The sequence below is a fragment of the Petromyzon marinus genome, chromosome 55, assembly GCF_048934315.1.
Source record: "Petromyzon marinus isolate PM22_M1 ecotype Great Lakes invasive population chromosome 55, UKy_Petmar_22M1.pri1.0, whole genome shotgun sequence".
Taxonomy (NCBI): Eukaryota; Metazoa; Chordata; class Hyperoartia; order Petromyzontiformes; family Petromyzontidae; genus Petromyzon; species Petromyzon marinus.
The window spans coordinates 7,972,040-7,986,200 of NC_133721.1; the positions used below are offsets into that span (position 1 = coordinate 7,972,040).

At 43.4% G+C, this 14,161-nt stretch overlaps 1 protein-coding gene across 9 annotated transcripts in view; it reads right to left on the reverse strand.

Moving 5' to 3' along the window:
• The window catches only part of LOC116954442 (sucrase-isomaltase, intestinal-like), a 382,301-nt gene that overhangs the window by 173,784 nt on the left and 194,356 nt on the right, over positions 1-14,161 (reverse strand). For all 9 annotated transcript variants that reach the window (XM_032974950.2, XM_032974949.2, XM_032974952.2 and 6 more), the window contains one exon: positions 5,834-5,946. In XM_032974950.2, coding sequence (XP_032830841.2) covers positions 5,834-5,946 — 113 coding nt within the window. The remainder of the gene's footprint in view (positions 1-5,833; positions 5,947-14,161) is intronic.

Below are 14,161 nucleotides of genomic sequence, written 5' to 3' on the forward strand. Positions count from 1 at the left end.
ACCCCACCTCCCAAGCGACTGCATTAAGAGCGGCACACCGCAGCCACCACGTTCAGCCATCTGTCGCATTATACGTGGACATTATACGAGTTAACCATGAAGCGTTCAGGTCGATTCATGAACCAAGTAAAAGTCACTCGCTCACCGACGGTCAGTTGACTCCTTATCACCCTGCATATTGCTGCCACCATGGATCCCATTAACTTCACTCCTCAATTCATCCACCCGTTTTGAGGACTTGGTCTCCACCAGACAGGTTGATTTGTCTGATCCACCACCCTGTGATCAACTACCACACTGCAGTTCATAACAACACATCCTCACCAACACACTACCCAACTCACCAACTCACTCATCACTACACTGTAGGTCACGACACTTTCCTTTCTGCTCAGGCCCCTTTGAAAATGGAAGCCAGAGGGCCTGCATGAGGATGTTTGTCAAATTCCGTAAATGAGAGTTAGGCATTCGAAACCTAAAGTACTCAAGATAAAATAGACACATACAATGAATACCCATGGGACATTTTTTGCCAGTAACACAATGATGAAAACATAAGCATAGGCGTCACCCTTTCTGGCAATACAACAGGTGTTAAGATGTTCAAACACCAAATAGATAGCTACTGTAAGGCATGAAGTCTGAATAAGCCACATGCACTTGTTACAACTTGTTGTACAAAGACAATATATGCATTGCCATTGAAATTGATTGGCCTACATCAGAGACAACCTTCTTTATGGCCTTGTCTCGTCAGTCTTAGACCAGAGAATTCCAAAAGGCGAATGTATACTCAACTTGTTGCAAACGCCTTTCGCACCGTACATAGCCAGCCGTGCTCATCGGAGGCACGAACACACACAAAGCTCCACGTAGATGGATTCAAGAATACATGTTTGTCCCGCCATATTCTGGCCATTTCGCAGTCCAAGCATACTATGCCTGGTATGTCCACCAAGCGCTTCATCCAAGTACTGTAACGTTTTATAACCAGGCACAATTGTGCTTAGTTTGGTATCTAACAAGATTCCATGCATTTTGGGCGAACTCGGTCATTGGCTACTGCCAAAGAAAAACTTTGAAACTCCCCCCCCCCTCCCCCCCGTAGAATATTTTGTTTCAAAGGGATGAATTATATCTATATTATTTGAGCCAATTTCAAATTCGTTTCCGAACTTTTGGTGCCAAGTGCAATCACGCCATTTCTTTTTTACTCCTCTTGCCCCCTTTGTTCTACCACTGCAAGACCACTGCCAATGAGTAGTTGTCTTTAAAACGTTTGACACATTTAAGATATCTAAAATATAACGACATTAATATTACCGAGCAATAAGACAACCGTAAATGTTACATCTATTCATGTCTGAACAAATGCTCCATGTCAATTCACATTTTTGCACATGCTAGTAATGAGTGAGGATATGCGCATACGTTAATAGCATTTGGCTATCAACAAAGATTCGTTCATGAAGCAAACCTTATATACAGACACAGACACAATTTCAATCAAGAAGATGGTTATAAACTCAGCAATCGTTGGAAAGATGTCATCAACCATTTGGGGGTCATGATTTGTGTTTTATTGTCAACCTCCACCGTCAGCAGTGTGGGTATGTGGAGTGAGGGGCAATGATTGCCTGGAGGAACTTTTGGTGGAGACCCACTAACTGCTGAGTTGTTTCCCACATTAACATTAGCTGCCCCGCCCATGCTGCTGACGCACTTGGGCTACGCCCATCTATACACTTTTATAAACAGTTTGCCTTTAGAGGCTAACCCCCCTTTTCCTGATGACGACCGCTTGTGTTGCGATCGAAACGTCGTGGTTTTTGTTTTTACTTTTATGTTATTATTGGTATTCACTTTTTTTATATCTACGTGACTTTACCGAAAGAACCAAATAATAGTGTGTACACTACGAAGCTTTTTGTTTAATTGCCCAGTGTGGAGGTATTAATTCGTTCTACATGCCAAAGTATGAATAATGTTCTACAGGGGTAAAATATAGCCCAAGAATGGCCTTTGAAGGACTCTTTCCATAACTCTTTCCAACTAATGTTCAAAGCGTTAGTGCATGAATTATCTCTGTCTGTCCATCCATCCATCCGTCCATCTGTCTATACTATGGGTTCACAATAACTCTCTTCACTCTCCTAAGGATGATGCGATAAGAGGATAACTTTAATATGGAATTATTTTGCTGTTGGTGACTTGCCTTAGAAAAAAAAACTCTACACATTCGTCAATAACACTGCGTAAACAATAGCCATTCTTCTTAACACATTAAGAAGGGCTATTGCCCAAAACGTTGTCTATATATTTATTTTAACGCAGTGTTACTGGGGAATGTGTTTTTTTTTTGTAACTGTGCATGTTCATCACTGCCAAGGCACCATCATCAAATATTTTAATTGCCAGAGAAGATCACGTAAATAAATTGCACGAAAGGTTGCCCAGAATTTGGAGATAAAAGCAGAGCAAAATGGCACGAGTTGAACGTGTGTAAACATATTTTGTTCTGCCCACGAACCCGTCATCTTTCCGCATTGCGAGTTTTCGTGATTAAATACAAATCGAGGACAAATGCGCGGCACAGGGAATCTTAGTGTAATCCACAGACGTGCGTGATTAGCACGGTTGGCTACATACGTTGCACGAAAGAAGTTCAATATACGAGCATTAATTGAGACTTCGTTTGCATTTTCAGCAATTGTGGAAGATGGACAAATGAATTGCAAAGACTTCTGGCCGCGGTGACATGAACAATTACATCTGGCACACCATCAAACGGGCATTAAGCAATCCATCCATTGTGCACTCAAAAAAATGAATGTTAACGTTTTCTGGTGTGGGCTGTTATGCAGATACTGAACATCAGTCACGGGCTTCATTCTAAAGGATTAACTTGCCAACCCCTCATATCATCCACAACAGACATGTTCATTTACTTATGAATGTCGCGATGGGAGGGGGGGGGGGGCGAGCGAGCGTATATTAGGAATTGTTGCAATACAAATGGTATGCTATTTGTTAGGCGTGCTGTAATTTAAATAAGGCGAGGTTTCAATTTGTATGGAAATAAACAACAACAAAATATCCAGCTATTCTCAACCCACCCGACACAGGCAATCAGTAAAGTTTGTCAATGATGGGAGTTTTTTTGCCGTATTTTTACCAATTTGGAAAAGTTTCCAAAATTAGAAAAATGTAGATCTGCAAATTGCACAATTGGAACCATACATAGCAAACCATTTCCCCCCTACTGGCAGACTAACGCAGTTGGTCACTTTTGCGAATTAAACTTATCCCGGTCTTTGGAGCGTTCACCTGGTTCAACAAAAGAAACTTCAACCACACTAGTTCGTGCAGGTTGGTAAAGGGTGGGGGGGGGGGGAGTCGAGTGGAGGGGGGGGGCATTAAACCTTGGCCGGGATTCCAACTCAGGTCGCCGGATTCTGCAAACGGTGCGCTGACCACCCATTATACTTTTATTGCAGGTGTAATCAGCGTTCACGTAACAGCTCAGACGAGAATTATCGAATTCTATAAACGGGTCTAAACGTACCTGTACCTCTCCTAGCCACACACACGCCATCCACGAACTATGAATGCGCCTTAATGCCCTTTCCGACATTGTGACAGGATGAGGAATTGTATTGCTTTAAAATATTTTCAAATAGCAAAAACTTGTATGGGGAGGCGGGAGTGGGGACCAGTCACACCCGTTCATCAGACTCGCACATTCCCCATCGCTGAAGTTACCCTCGACTGTTTTTTCATTAAAGCATTTTATTCCTCCCCTCCCAACCAGCTCCGCTCAGAACGACGCTGTTACGATGGCGACCCTGCAAACGCGGCGTAGCTGTGCCGACCATGATGGGTGCAGTCGATGATCGTTGCTAGCGCGCAATAGAAGTGGGTCTCCGACTGAGCGGCGGTAATGTATCGGTGAGGCCTTCACCACCCGCTGAAGTGGTCATGACCGATGGCGATGATGGTGGTGAATTATTCTCAGAGCTTCTCTTGCGTAATCGTCGGTTTGCAACCGGATTGCCGATCAGTGGCATATTGGTGACAGCCTAATAAAAGACATGGAGCAAGCTGCTTTGAAGACGGGGAAAATTCTGCGCTGTATTTTACAAGTTAGAATCAGAAAATGTACTTATACTGGAGGAATCCGGTGATCTATTAAGCTATTTTTCCCATATGTCCATTAGGGGCGGGTAAGAACGTTACAATAACCAACAATACAAGGACACGATAGGAGTGCAAAGTACCAGAAAGGTTCTAGATTTGAAGCTTTCGTGACTGCAAGGATCCATACTCTTTGGTTCTATTCGGTAAAGTCACGTAGGTAAAAAAATAAAACAACAAAAATCACGACGTTTCGGCCACAACACAAGCGGCCTTCATCAGGTGAAGGGACCAGACTGTCTCTAGACAGTCTGGTCCCTTCACCTACGTGACTTTACCGAATAGAAGCAAAGAGTACCAGAAAGGTAAACAAGTCAGACAAACAATTACAAATACAACACTAATCCATCCCCATCCTACCAGGCAAAGCCCACTGAGGTATTAACTTATTTTTCAGAAGCGACCTGGCCACAAATGATAGCTCAACAAAGAAACCCATCATTTGGACATTTATAGTGGCAAAATAATCTAAATATTCTCAATACATGTTAATAACCGTGGAGGGAAAAACCTCAGGACCCATAGAAAAAATGCACTCGACCATGGGGAGAACATTCAAACTCAAAATATATAGGCGTCAAGGGTCGGGATCGAACCCCCGCATGCATACCAGGCGAGGATGATAACATATCACCACCGTGTACGCGAGATGAACACACGGTGCACACACACTGCAATGGGTGTGGGCGGTTAGTTGTGACGTTGTACCTCATACATTTTCCGTGCAGGAGGGAGGATAAATGTGGGTTGGATCTCACCTCTTGGGGGCTGGAGCTGGGATAACTTAATTCTGCTAACAAGATTGTGAAACAATTGAAGATATATTATGGGACCTCTTTTGCCAGTACCAAAACATGATAATATGTTTTCCCCTTTTTTCTGGCAACAAAACAGGTGTTGAGATGTTAAAACACCAAACTGAAACCTGTTACAATGAATCATGTCTGCATTAACCACAATACCTGTGGTCAGAATGCAAAAATAAAACATACTCTGATAATATGATGCATTGTCCTTGAAACTGATTGGTCCACACCAGAGACAGCTTTCTTTCGAGCCTCGTCTCAAACGGTGTTAGACCAGAGGATTCAGTTTCAAAGACAATGCATATACTATGAGTATGTTTTTGTTTGCATTCTGACCACAAGTATTGCGGTTAATGCAGCTATGATTCCTTGTAAAAGGTTTCAGTTTGGTGTTTTAAGATCTTAACACCTGTTTTCTTGCCAGAAAAAGGGGAAACCCTATTCTCAATTGAAGATATCTTTCATAATAAAGGTTTTTGTTGTTGTTGTTGTTAAATCGCATACATATTCACGTGTCTTTAACCCATCACCACTCGACACAGCTAATTAGTAAGATTTGTCACGTAAACGAAACGTGCCATTTAGTTACAAACTGGTGTGCTGAAGTAGTAACAACACATTCATTCTTACACCATCTAACCCCCCAAAAAAATAACACCTTAATTATGAATAACATTGGTCACGAAAGCCTACGTGTTAAAATTGAAGATATCTGTTGGAGGGACACAACTGGAAAACACAGCAGGGTGGGTAAAACCTGAGCGGCTACTGACGGTGGTCTGTGAGCAACGAATGATAACTTATTGTCCGCGGTGCATCTCCACGGTACATACCTCGTGGTACTGCTGGACCACCTCCTCTGGCGATGGCCCCAAAAAAATGTAAAAGTCGAGCACCCCTCCAATGGTGCGATATGTCAGGGCTGGCGTGGGCTGTATGGTGACGTCTGAGAAAACAAACGCAAAAAAACACACACAACACAACAGATTGTAGGCACGTGCACAGTCGCACTTACTACTCCTCAGCCATCGATCTCGTCACATCTTGGACCATATATTCTCATCTCCAGCTACCAATCCCTCTCCGTTCATACCTCGGGGTTACTCCCGGTTAACTAGGTGCAGATGACATGGCGAACACAAGTTTGCTCAATGCAGCCAGAGGCTGCTGGCTCTTGAAATGTATTCAGAACTCCCTGAAAATGGGAGTTACATTCTTCTGCAAAATGGCGTGTTGAGAAAAACACGCGTTCGACAAGTAATAGACCTAAAGGAGAAAATAGGGTTGTGTTCCTGGATCTGAAATTATCACAATCCCTTCTAATTCGACAAGATTCCCACCATTGTTATTGTACTAAAGGGTAGTGAATCGCTCTCCGTGTGTGTTTGCACACTCTTTATTTTTCAATTCCACCTTGGCACAAATTCCCCGGGCCCTATTCCTCTTCCCGCACTACAGGCGCTCACGCCCGACGCTCGCCCCTGTGACACTGCCACTTGAACGTTCACGGTTCGCCATCTCAACGTCCGTCGAACGTCCTCAACGAGTGGACGGCGAGAATGCGTGCGGCAATGTGTGGACGTCTGCGACGTGCCGTTGTGTGTCTTGAGTGCGTTACAGCATCACGCGTAAAAAAAAACACACGCGCGGGAGAAAAAAAAAACACGGATGGTAAATGAATCGTTCTCAGAGTCGATTCGTTAACACCTCGCAACGGATGCAGTACTCTCACGGCACTACATGTCGACGCGGGGATGAGAATTGTTGCAGCGTCAAACCACGATCAATTCCAGGTCACCCTTGCAACAAAAAGGAGGCATTGTTCCACATATGTCTCAATGGGGTTTATTTCATCTGCTGGTAAAACAAAGGATGCTGCCTATTGCCTGAAAGTTCAGACGTTTTTCGTTATTGTCATAAAGCAAAGTTGCATGCCAACTGCACCCCCCAGGTCTCACTGCGCATTGTCGCTGCCTCCTGCATGCCTCCGAACGCTCTCTCTCCGAGGCACTGACGGCGCTGCCATCAGCTTCGCTTCAGCAATACTCACTTATATATTTTTTTTCTCGCATACCGGGGGGTCCTAATGTGAGCGAATTAAGCTTTCGGTGGAAGGTGATACGTTCAGTGTCACGGTTTTCAAGTCGCAGTTGACCCACACCGGTGGATTAATCAGCAGTTTGAATAGAAATGCAAAGCGTTATTAATGCACACATGCTGAGATTTTGTTGGGACAAGAATCCGTAATTTATTGCGTGGCAGTGCCAATCACGCCTCTACCATCCCATTCCTATTACCGATTTGAGACCGTAGAAGCCTTAAAGTAGCATTTATCCCCAGCCAAACTGGATCCACGACCACAATTGAACAGACAATTGCGCGATGTCATTGTCAATCATGAAGGTCGACATCAGGAGTTGTTTTATGCCGAATCCGCGCAGCGCCACACAATCCATCATTTTGCGTTAAATCATCAACAGAAATGTGCATTGCGTCAAGGGTAAGGGTGCCCCAGTCACTAACAAAGCCAGACCATTATTACTGCATGGGAAATAACAAATAAACCGGCATAGTTTAACCAGGCAGTTAATTTTTTTATCTTTGATTCCAACCTTGCACAGTACATTATTTGTTTAGGTTGTAGATTATTTACATGAACAGTATAAAATGCAAGGGCTTTTGAAATACGTTTTAAATGCCTTAATATATGAGCTAATATATTCATAAGTTGTTGTATCTCTCCAGTGATTGAAACTAAGTTAGTTACTCAATTTAAAAATGCATTTCAGTTGCTGTGTTATTGCTTCGTTTTAAATATATATTTTTGCCATGTTTGAAAAAAAATACAATTCATCTCAAAGAGATTTCACTTGGTTTTAAATTAAGCAAAGGCATTCATTTAACAATGTTCAATCCAATCAATGTATTAAACAGCGACATGCGTGCAAAATGCGTGACATAAACATGTGCTGCAAACTAGACAGCAGGACGTTTCTTGATTTTTATCAGCCTCAGCATCACATGCAATGGAATGAAAATCTACTTGGTTCACGGGAGATGGGGATCGTGTCTCTTTTGTGTGACCGTGTTTAACATAAGACCAAAAGCCAAGAGATATTTAGGCTGAGCTTGGCTTCTGAGTAAAACCAAGCAACCTCTGAGGCATAATTTATTTTGAGGACAAGTTATACAGTTTTAGATGCAAGATTGTTCTCGTCATACAGTAGACACGGGGTGATATCAGATCATATGCAGGAGCTAGATGAGAGGTTCCATCACGAGATCGTCGAGAGAGGCTTTTATCAAGCAGTTAATTGATCGTGGCTGACGACGATGATGATGAATCTGCATAGACATGTCAGCTTTTCCAGCAATTCCGGAACATCATTAAAAATGTGCGTCACCCTTTCATTCACTCGGTTTTACGACCATCGATACGTACGCGGTATACACGTGTAAAATGGTACAGCTGAAGAAAACAAGAAAAAAACATAGTTCGAGAAGAAGCCGCAAGGGCCGGAAGAACTTGGGCTTGCATGCAACACTGGCGAATTTACATTTGAATACAATAATTAATGACGTTATTATATACGCGGCGCCCTTCATCAGCAATCATTGAACGCTCTTCGAGCACCGTCACTTAAACAAAACAAAAAAAAAATCCTGGTTCCCGCATTTTCGTGAGCGCTCAGCCAAGCACACGTGCAACCCCACAACACCTTTTAATTAAATGATTGATGGCACTCCGTACAGTTCAAATTAATTGCATTGAGCACGGCTGACAAGAGGTGCTCTTAAGTACCCACGCTGGATTAGCTGACTAATTGAGGTGGTGTGGGTTCAGCAGCCACCGCTCTTGTGTACATTGGTCGCATGGGCTGGCGCGCGGGTCACTGCTGACACGTTATTATCAACGGAGACGGACGTGGCGGAGGAACGGTGGCTGTAAAGTGCTCGGAAATTGAGCAAAATCTTCCACGAGTCGCATTCGACCAATGCAGGCCGCCGGTGGGCCCCCGGTGGCCTTGAGTGCGGGCCCTGACGTGAGGCCCCCGACAATACACAACACGTGACATCACCCCCCCCCCACCCCCCCCAACCATCATCATCGTGCTGCTGTCAAACCCCAATGGTTTCAAATGTGGTGGTCCTCACACTGATGATGTCTTCTCGGCGACAGGGCTCCAGCCGGCCCACCCCCCCCCCCTCCGAAAATTAGTGAAGAACACTGCTTTACCAGGAGCTTCGGGACTGGAGGCATGATTATTAATTTGTGCATTATTGTTTTTTGTTTATATCATTACTCATACCCAGGGGATGATGTCACAGTGCAATGGTTAGCGCACTGAATTTGAAAATCGAAATGTTGCAGGTTCAATTGAGGTCGCAGGTTCCATCTCAGTTGAAACGATTGCCTAGTTTCTCAAATCCCACCACCTCTGTCCAATAAGCAGAACGAATGGGTGGACGACAGTTGGCCTACTCTTCCACGCTGGGTCGACGTTTTCGAAGAGGTGGGAATACCCAGACTTCATCCTTCCACACCAACTGTGGTGTTATCGTCTTATTTCCTGGATGAACAGGGATGGGATGATTTAAGATACGTTCCCATTTTTTCAACTGCCACGCTGGCAGATTGAACCGGTGACCTCTGGATTGCAAGTCGGCGAAATCACTGATTCTGGTCTTCAGGCCTTCAAATGCCGAGCAGCACATGCGACATTTCCTAACGTCACCTTGAGCTGCGGTGAACCCAATGATTATGCCGATTAGATGTACTCATGTCTGATATGGCTGTTGTTCACTATTGCACCGAATTTATATATTAAAAAAAGTCCAGTGTGCTAACGCTTACTCCGTGGATGCATGCCTCCAAGTGAAGAATCCTCCTAAAAGAAGAGTATTTCCACTTCATTTTATTTTTTTCAGGTAATGGACCACTGAGCTACAGAGAGGGAAAAAAGTATTTGATCCCCTGCTGATTTTGTACGTTTGCCCACTGACAAAGATATGGTCAATTTATAATTTTAATGGTAGGTTTATTTGAACAGTGAGAGACAGAAGGACAACAAAAAAATCCAGAAAAACGCATGTCAAAAATGTTATGAATTGATTTGCATTTTAATGAAGGAAATAAGTATTTGACCCCTCTCAATCAGAAAGATTTCTGGCTCCCAGGTGTCTATTATACAGGTAACGAGCTGAAATTAGGAGCACACTCTTAAAGGGAGTGCTCCTAATCTCAGCTTATTACCTGTATAAAACGTACCTGTCCACAGAAGCAATCAATCAGATTCCAAACTCTCCACCATGGCCAAGACCAAAGAGCTCTCCAAGGACGTCAGGGACAAGATTGTAGACCTATACAAGGCTGGAATGGGCTACAAGACCATTGCCAAGCAGCTTGGTGAGATGACAACAGTTGGTGCGATTGTTCGCAAATGGAAGAAACACAAAATAACTGTCAGTCTCCCTTGGCCTGGGGCTCCATGCAAGATCTCACCTCGTGGAGTTGCAATGATCATGAGAACGGTGAGGAATTAGCCCAGAACTACACGGGAGTATCTTGTCAATGATCTCAAGGCAGCTGGGACCATAGTCACCAAGAAAACAATTGGTAACACACTACGCCGTGAAGGACTGAAATCCTGCAGCGCCCGCAAGGTCCCCCTGCTCAAGAAAGCACATATACATGCCCGTCTGAAGTTTACCAATGAACATCTGAATGATTCAGAGGACAACTGAGTGAAAGTGTTTTGGTCAGATTAGACCAAAATGGAGCTCTTTGGCATCAACTCAACTCGCCGTGTTTGGAGGAGGAGGAATGCTGCCTATGAGCCCAAGAACACCATCCCCACCGTCAAACATGGAGGTGGAAACATTATGCTTTGGGGGTGTTTTTCTGCTTAGGGGACAGGACAACTTCACCGCATCAAAGGGACGATGGACGGGGCCATGCACAATCAAATCTTGGGTGAGAACCTCCTTCCCTCAGCCAGGGCATTGAATATGGGTCGTGGATGGGTATTCCAGCATGACAATGACCCAAAACACACGGCCAAGGCAACAAAAGAGTGGCTCAAGAAGAAGCACATTAAGGTCCTGGAGTGACCTAGCCAGTCTCCAGACCTTAATCCCTTAGAAAATCTGTTGAGAGAGCTGAAGGTTCGAGTTGCCAAACGTCAGCCTCAAAACCTTAATGACTTGGAGAAGATCTCCAAAGAGGAGTGGGACAAAATTCCTCCTGAGATGTGTGCAAACCTGGTGGCCAACTACAAGACACGTCTGACTTCTGCGATTGCCAACAAGGGTTTTGCCACCAAGTACTAAGTCATGTGTTGCAGAGGGGTCAAATACTTATTTTCCTCATTAAAATGCAAATCAATTCATGAAATTTTTGACGTGCGTTTTTCTGGATTTTGTTGTTGTTATTCTGTCTCTCACTGTTCAAATAAACATACCATTAAAATTATAGACTGATCATTTCTTTGTCAGTGGGCAAATGTACAAAATCAGCAGGGGATCAAATACTTTTTTCCCTCACTGTATATAGCTATTTTTCTAGCCACAAATTATTGTTCAACGAAGTGGCTTCTGAAGTGGAATGTATAGCAGCCAAATACTCTAAATGCATGTCGATTCAAAATGTGGAGGAAAAAACAGAGAAAAATCCACGCGACCACCAGGGCAACATGCAAACTCCAAATATAGAGGCGTCAAGGTTGGGATCGAATCCAAGACCTCCTGTATACCATGCGAGGTAGTTAACATCCTGCCACCGCGGCACCCTATGTGGACCTCATACAACGCAAAAAAGGCAACTCTATCTGATGTGGCTTGGTCGCATTAGTATTGAATCACGGCCGATGATGTTCGCAGACTTCCTGTTCCCCCTCCATTCCACAGTCGGCGTTTTGTACCGGGCTCACGTTGAGTATCAATAGTGAACAACAACTACAAGAATCACGGTCGTTTGATGACACTTAGCAACGTCAGTCAAGCAATGAGGTTGAACTCTTATCGTGTGGAAGTTCATGGCAGCCAAATCATCTACACGCATGTTTCTAAATGTGGAGGGGAAAACCAGAGGACCCGGATAAAAATGTACGTGACCACAGGGAGGACGTGAAAACTTCAAATATACAGGCGTCAGGTTCGGAATAGAACCCACGACCTCTTGTGTACCAGGCGAGGTAATTAACATCTTTCCACTTTTTCGCCAAAGAGTAAAGGTCGCTCAAATATTTTATGCAGAATATTGCACTGTTTACAGCTTGTCCTATTATAGGCCACATCAAAATATCTCTGTTTGAATGCAGCTTTCATTGAGTCACTGCGACATGCCAAGGCCGCAACTGGCATTTTTACACATCGACAAAGCGAACGGCAATGGGTTAAGCGATTCACATTTGACACAACTTCATTTGGGACGTTATTGCTCCAAGTAAGCAGCATCTGCTTTTGCTTCCACTGCCAAAAACAGGAATGATTATATATATTTTTTTATAACAGTGCTTTCAAGATGACAGAGTGGTGCGTTACAACCTCCGGTGTTTGACAGGAGCCTGTCCATAAAAAATAGAAACGTCCAACTCGCTGACACTCGCACAAATCTCGCGTCGAGCTGATAGTGCTTTTTTCATTCGAGAAAACTGGACAAATCCACCCACACCCCCCCCCCCAACTGCAAGTTCACACGAGGCAATTCAACATACAGTACTTTATATATTTTTACAATTATGGAATTTCTATTCTCATAGAAAGACGTTGAATTAGAATAATCTATACTTGGTGGTGGTTTTCCCAGCTTCATTTTAGTTCCATTTAGTTCCATTTATTTGGTATAGCCCTGTGAGCCATTCGGCTCTTGAATCGGGTGCAACCGCAACAAACAAAAAACCAAAAACACGAACAGGAAAAACATCTTAAAGTGACTATGTGACTGTGCAAACAGAAAATCCAGGAAAAAGACGTAAAAATATTCCTGAAAAAAGCACCGTACACCAACGCTGTGTGCAAAAATCCCAGTGGGATACAAGTCAAACAACAACAACCACAAGACAACTTAGATTAAGGCCATCAGTCTAACTCCGTACTACAACAAACAAAAACATGGCCAAACCAAAAAACGTTTTCGAAATCACCAAAATAAAGCCATAAATGCAATGTAACAGTGATCATAGGGACTGTGACCGAATTTTTTACAATAAACTACATAAATAACATCTAACACCAAACCCTAGAGCCATAGCTGGCTGCATGAGTAACTCCACAACAACAGGAGCATCAGTCGGAGTATCACATTTTTCAATGCACCTTTAAAATCAGCACACTAAATCAAAATACAGATAATACTTTGCAGTGGTCATCCGGAGCGAAACATTTTATTTTAGGCCACTGAATAGCAGTGGCAGCTAGGGGTGTACAACTCCTCTAGAGCAGTTTTGAGTGAATATTTAATTGTTAGTGCTTCAAGTTGCAGTTTATTGGCAATAGCATTCCAGACCCTGGGGGCATCAATAGCAAAGGCCCTTCCTCCGGTTTTTGTACGGCAATAGGGAATGTGAAGCTGGTAAATGAGCGAAGACCTGAGGTCAAATTTGTTCTTTGAAACAGAGAGGAGATCCAGCAGGTAGTCTGCGGATTTTTTTGTAAATACATCGTGAATAAATAAGATCTGGTGCACAAGCCGTCGAACATTAAGAGATGTTAAGTTTGTCCCAATGTAGAGATTACAGTGGTGAGTCCTATATGGGCAGTTCAATGCAAATCTTAAGGCCGAGTGATAGATGGAATCAAGCTTCTTCAGTACAGTACTTGGGGCTGATTTATATACGATATCACAGTAATCAAGTAGAGGCAGTATGGTAGCTTTTATAAATGCCAAACGGAACATAGGGGGGAAGCAGTGCTTGTGTCAATACAGAAAACCAATTTTTATTTTTGTCTTTTTACTAATATTATCAATGTGATCTTCAAAATTCAGTTTTGAATTCAGGATGACCCCAAGATACTTATAGATCTTGACTTACTCTATTTGATAATTATTTAAGGAATGTAATTGGGGAAAAATAACTTCCTGCTTTAGTCCCGGTGAGAAGCTTTAGTCCCGGTGAGAAGCATAGCACCTTCATCATAACCATCGTCATCACCATCATCAT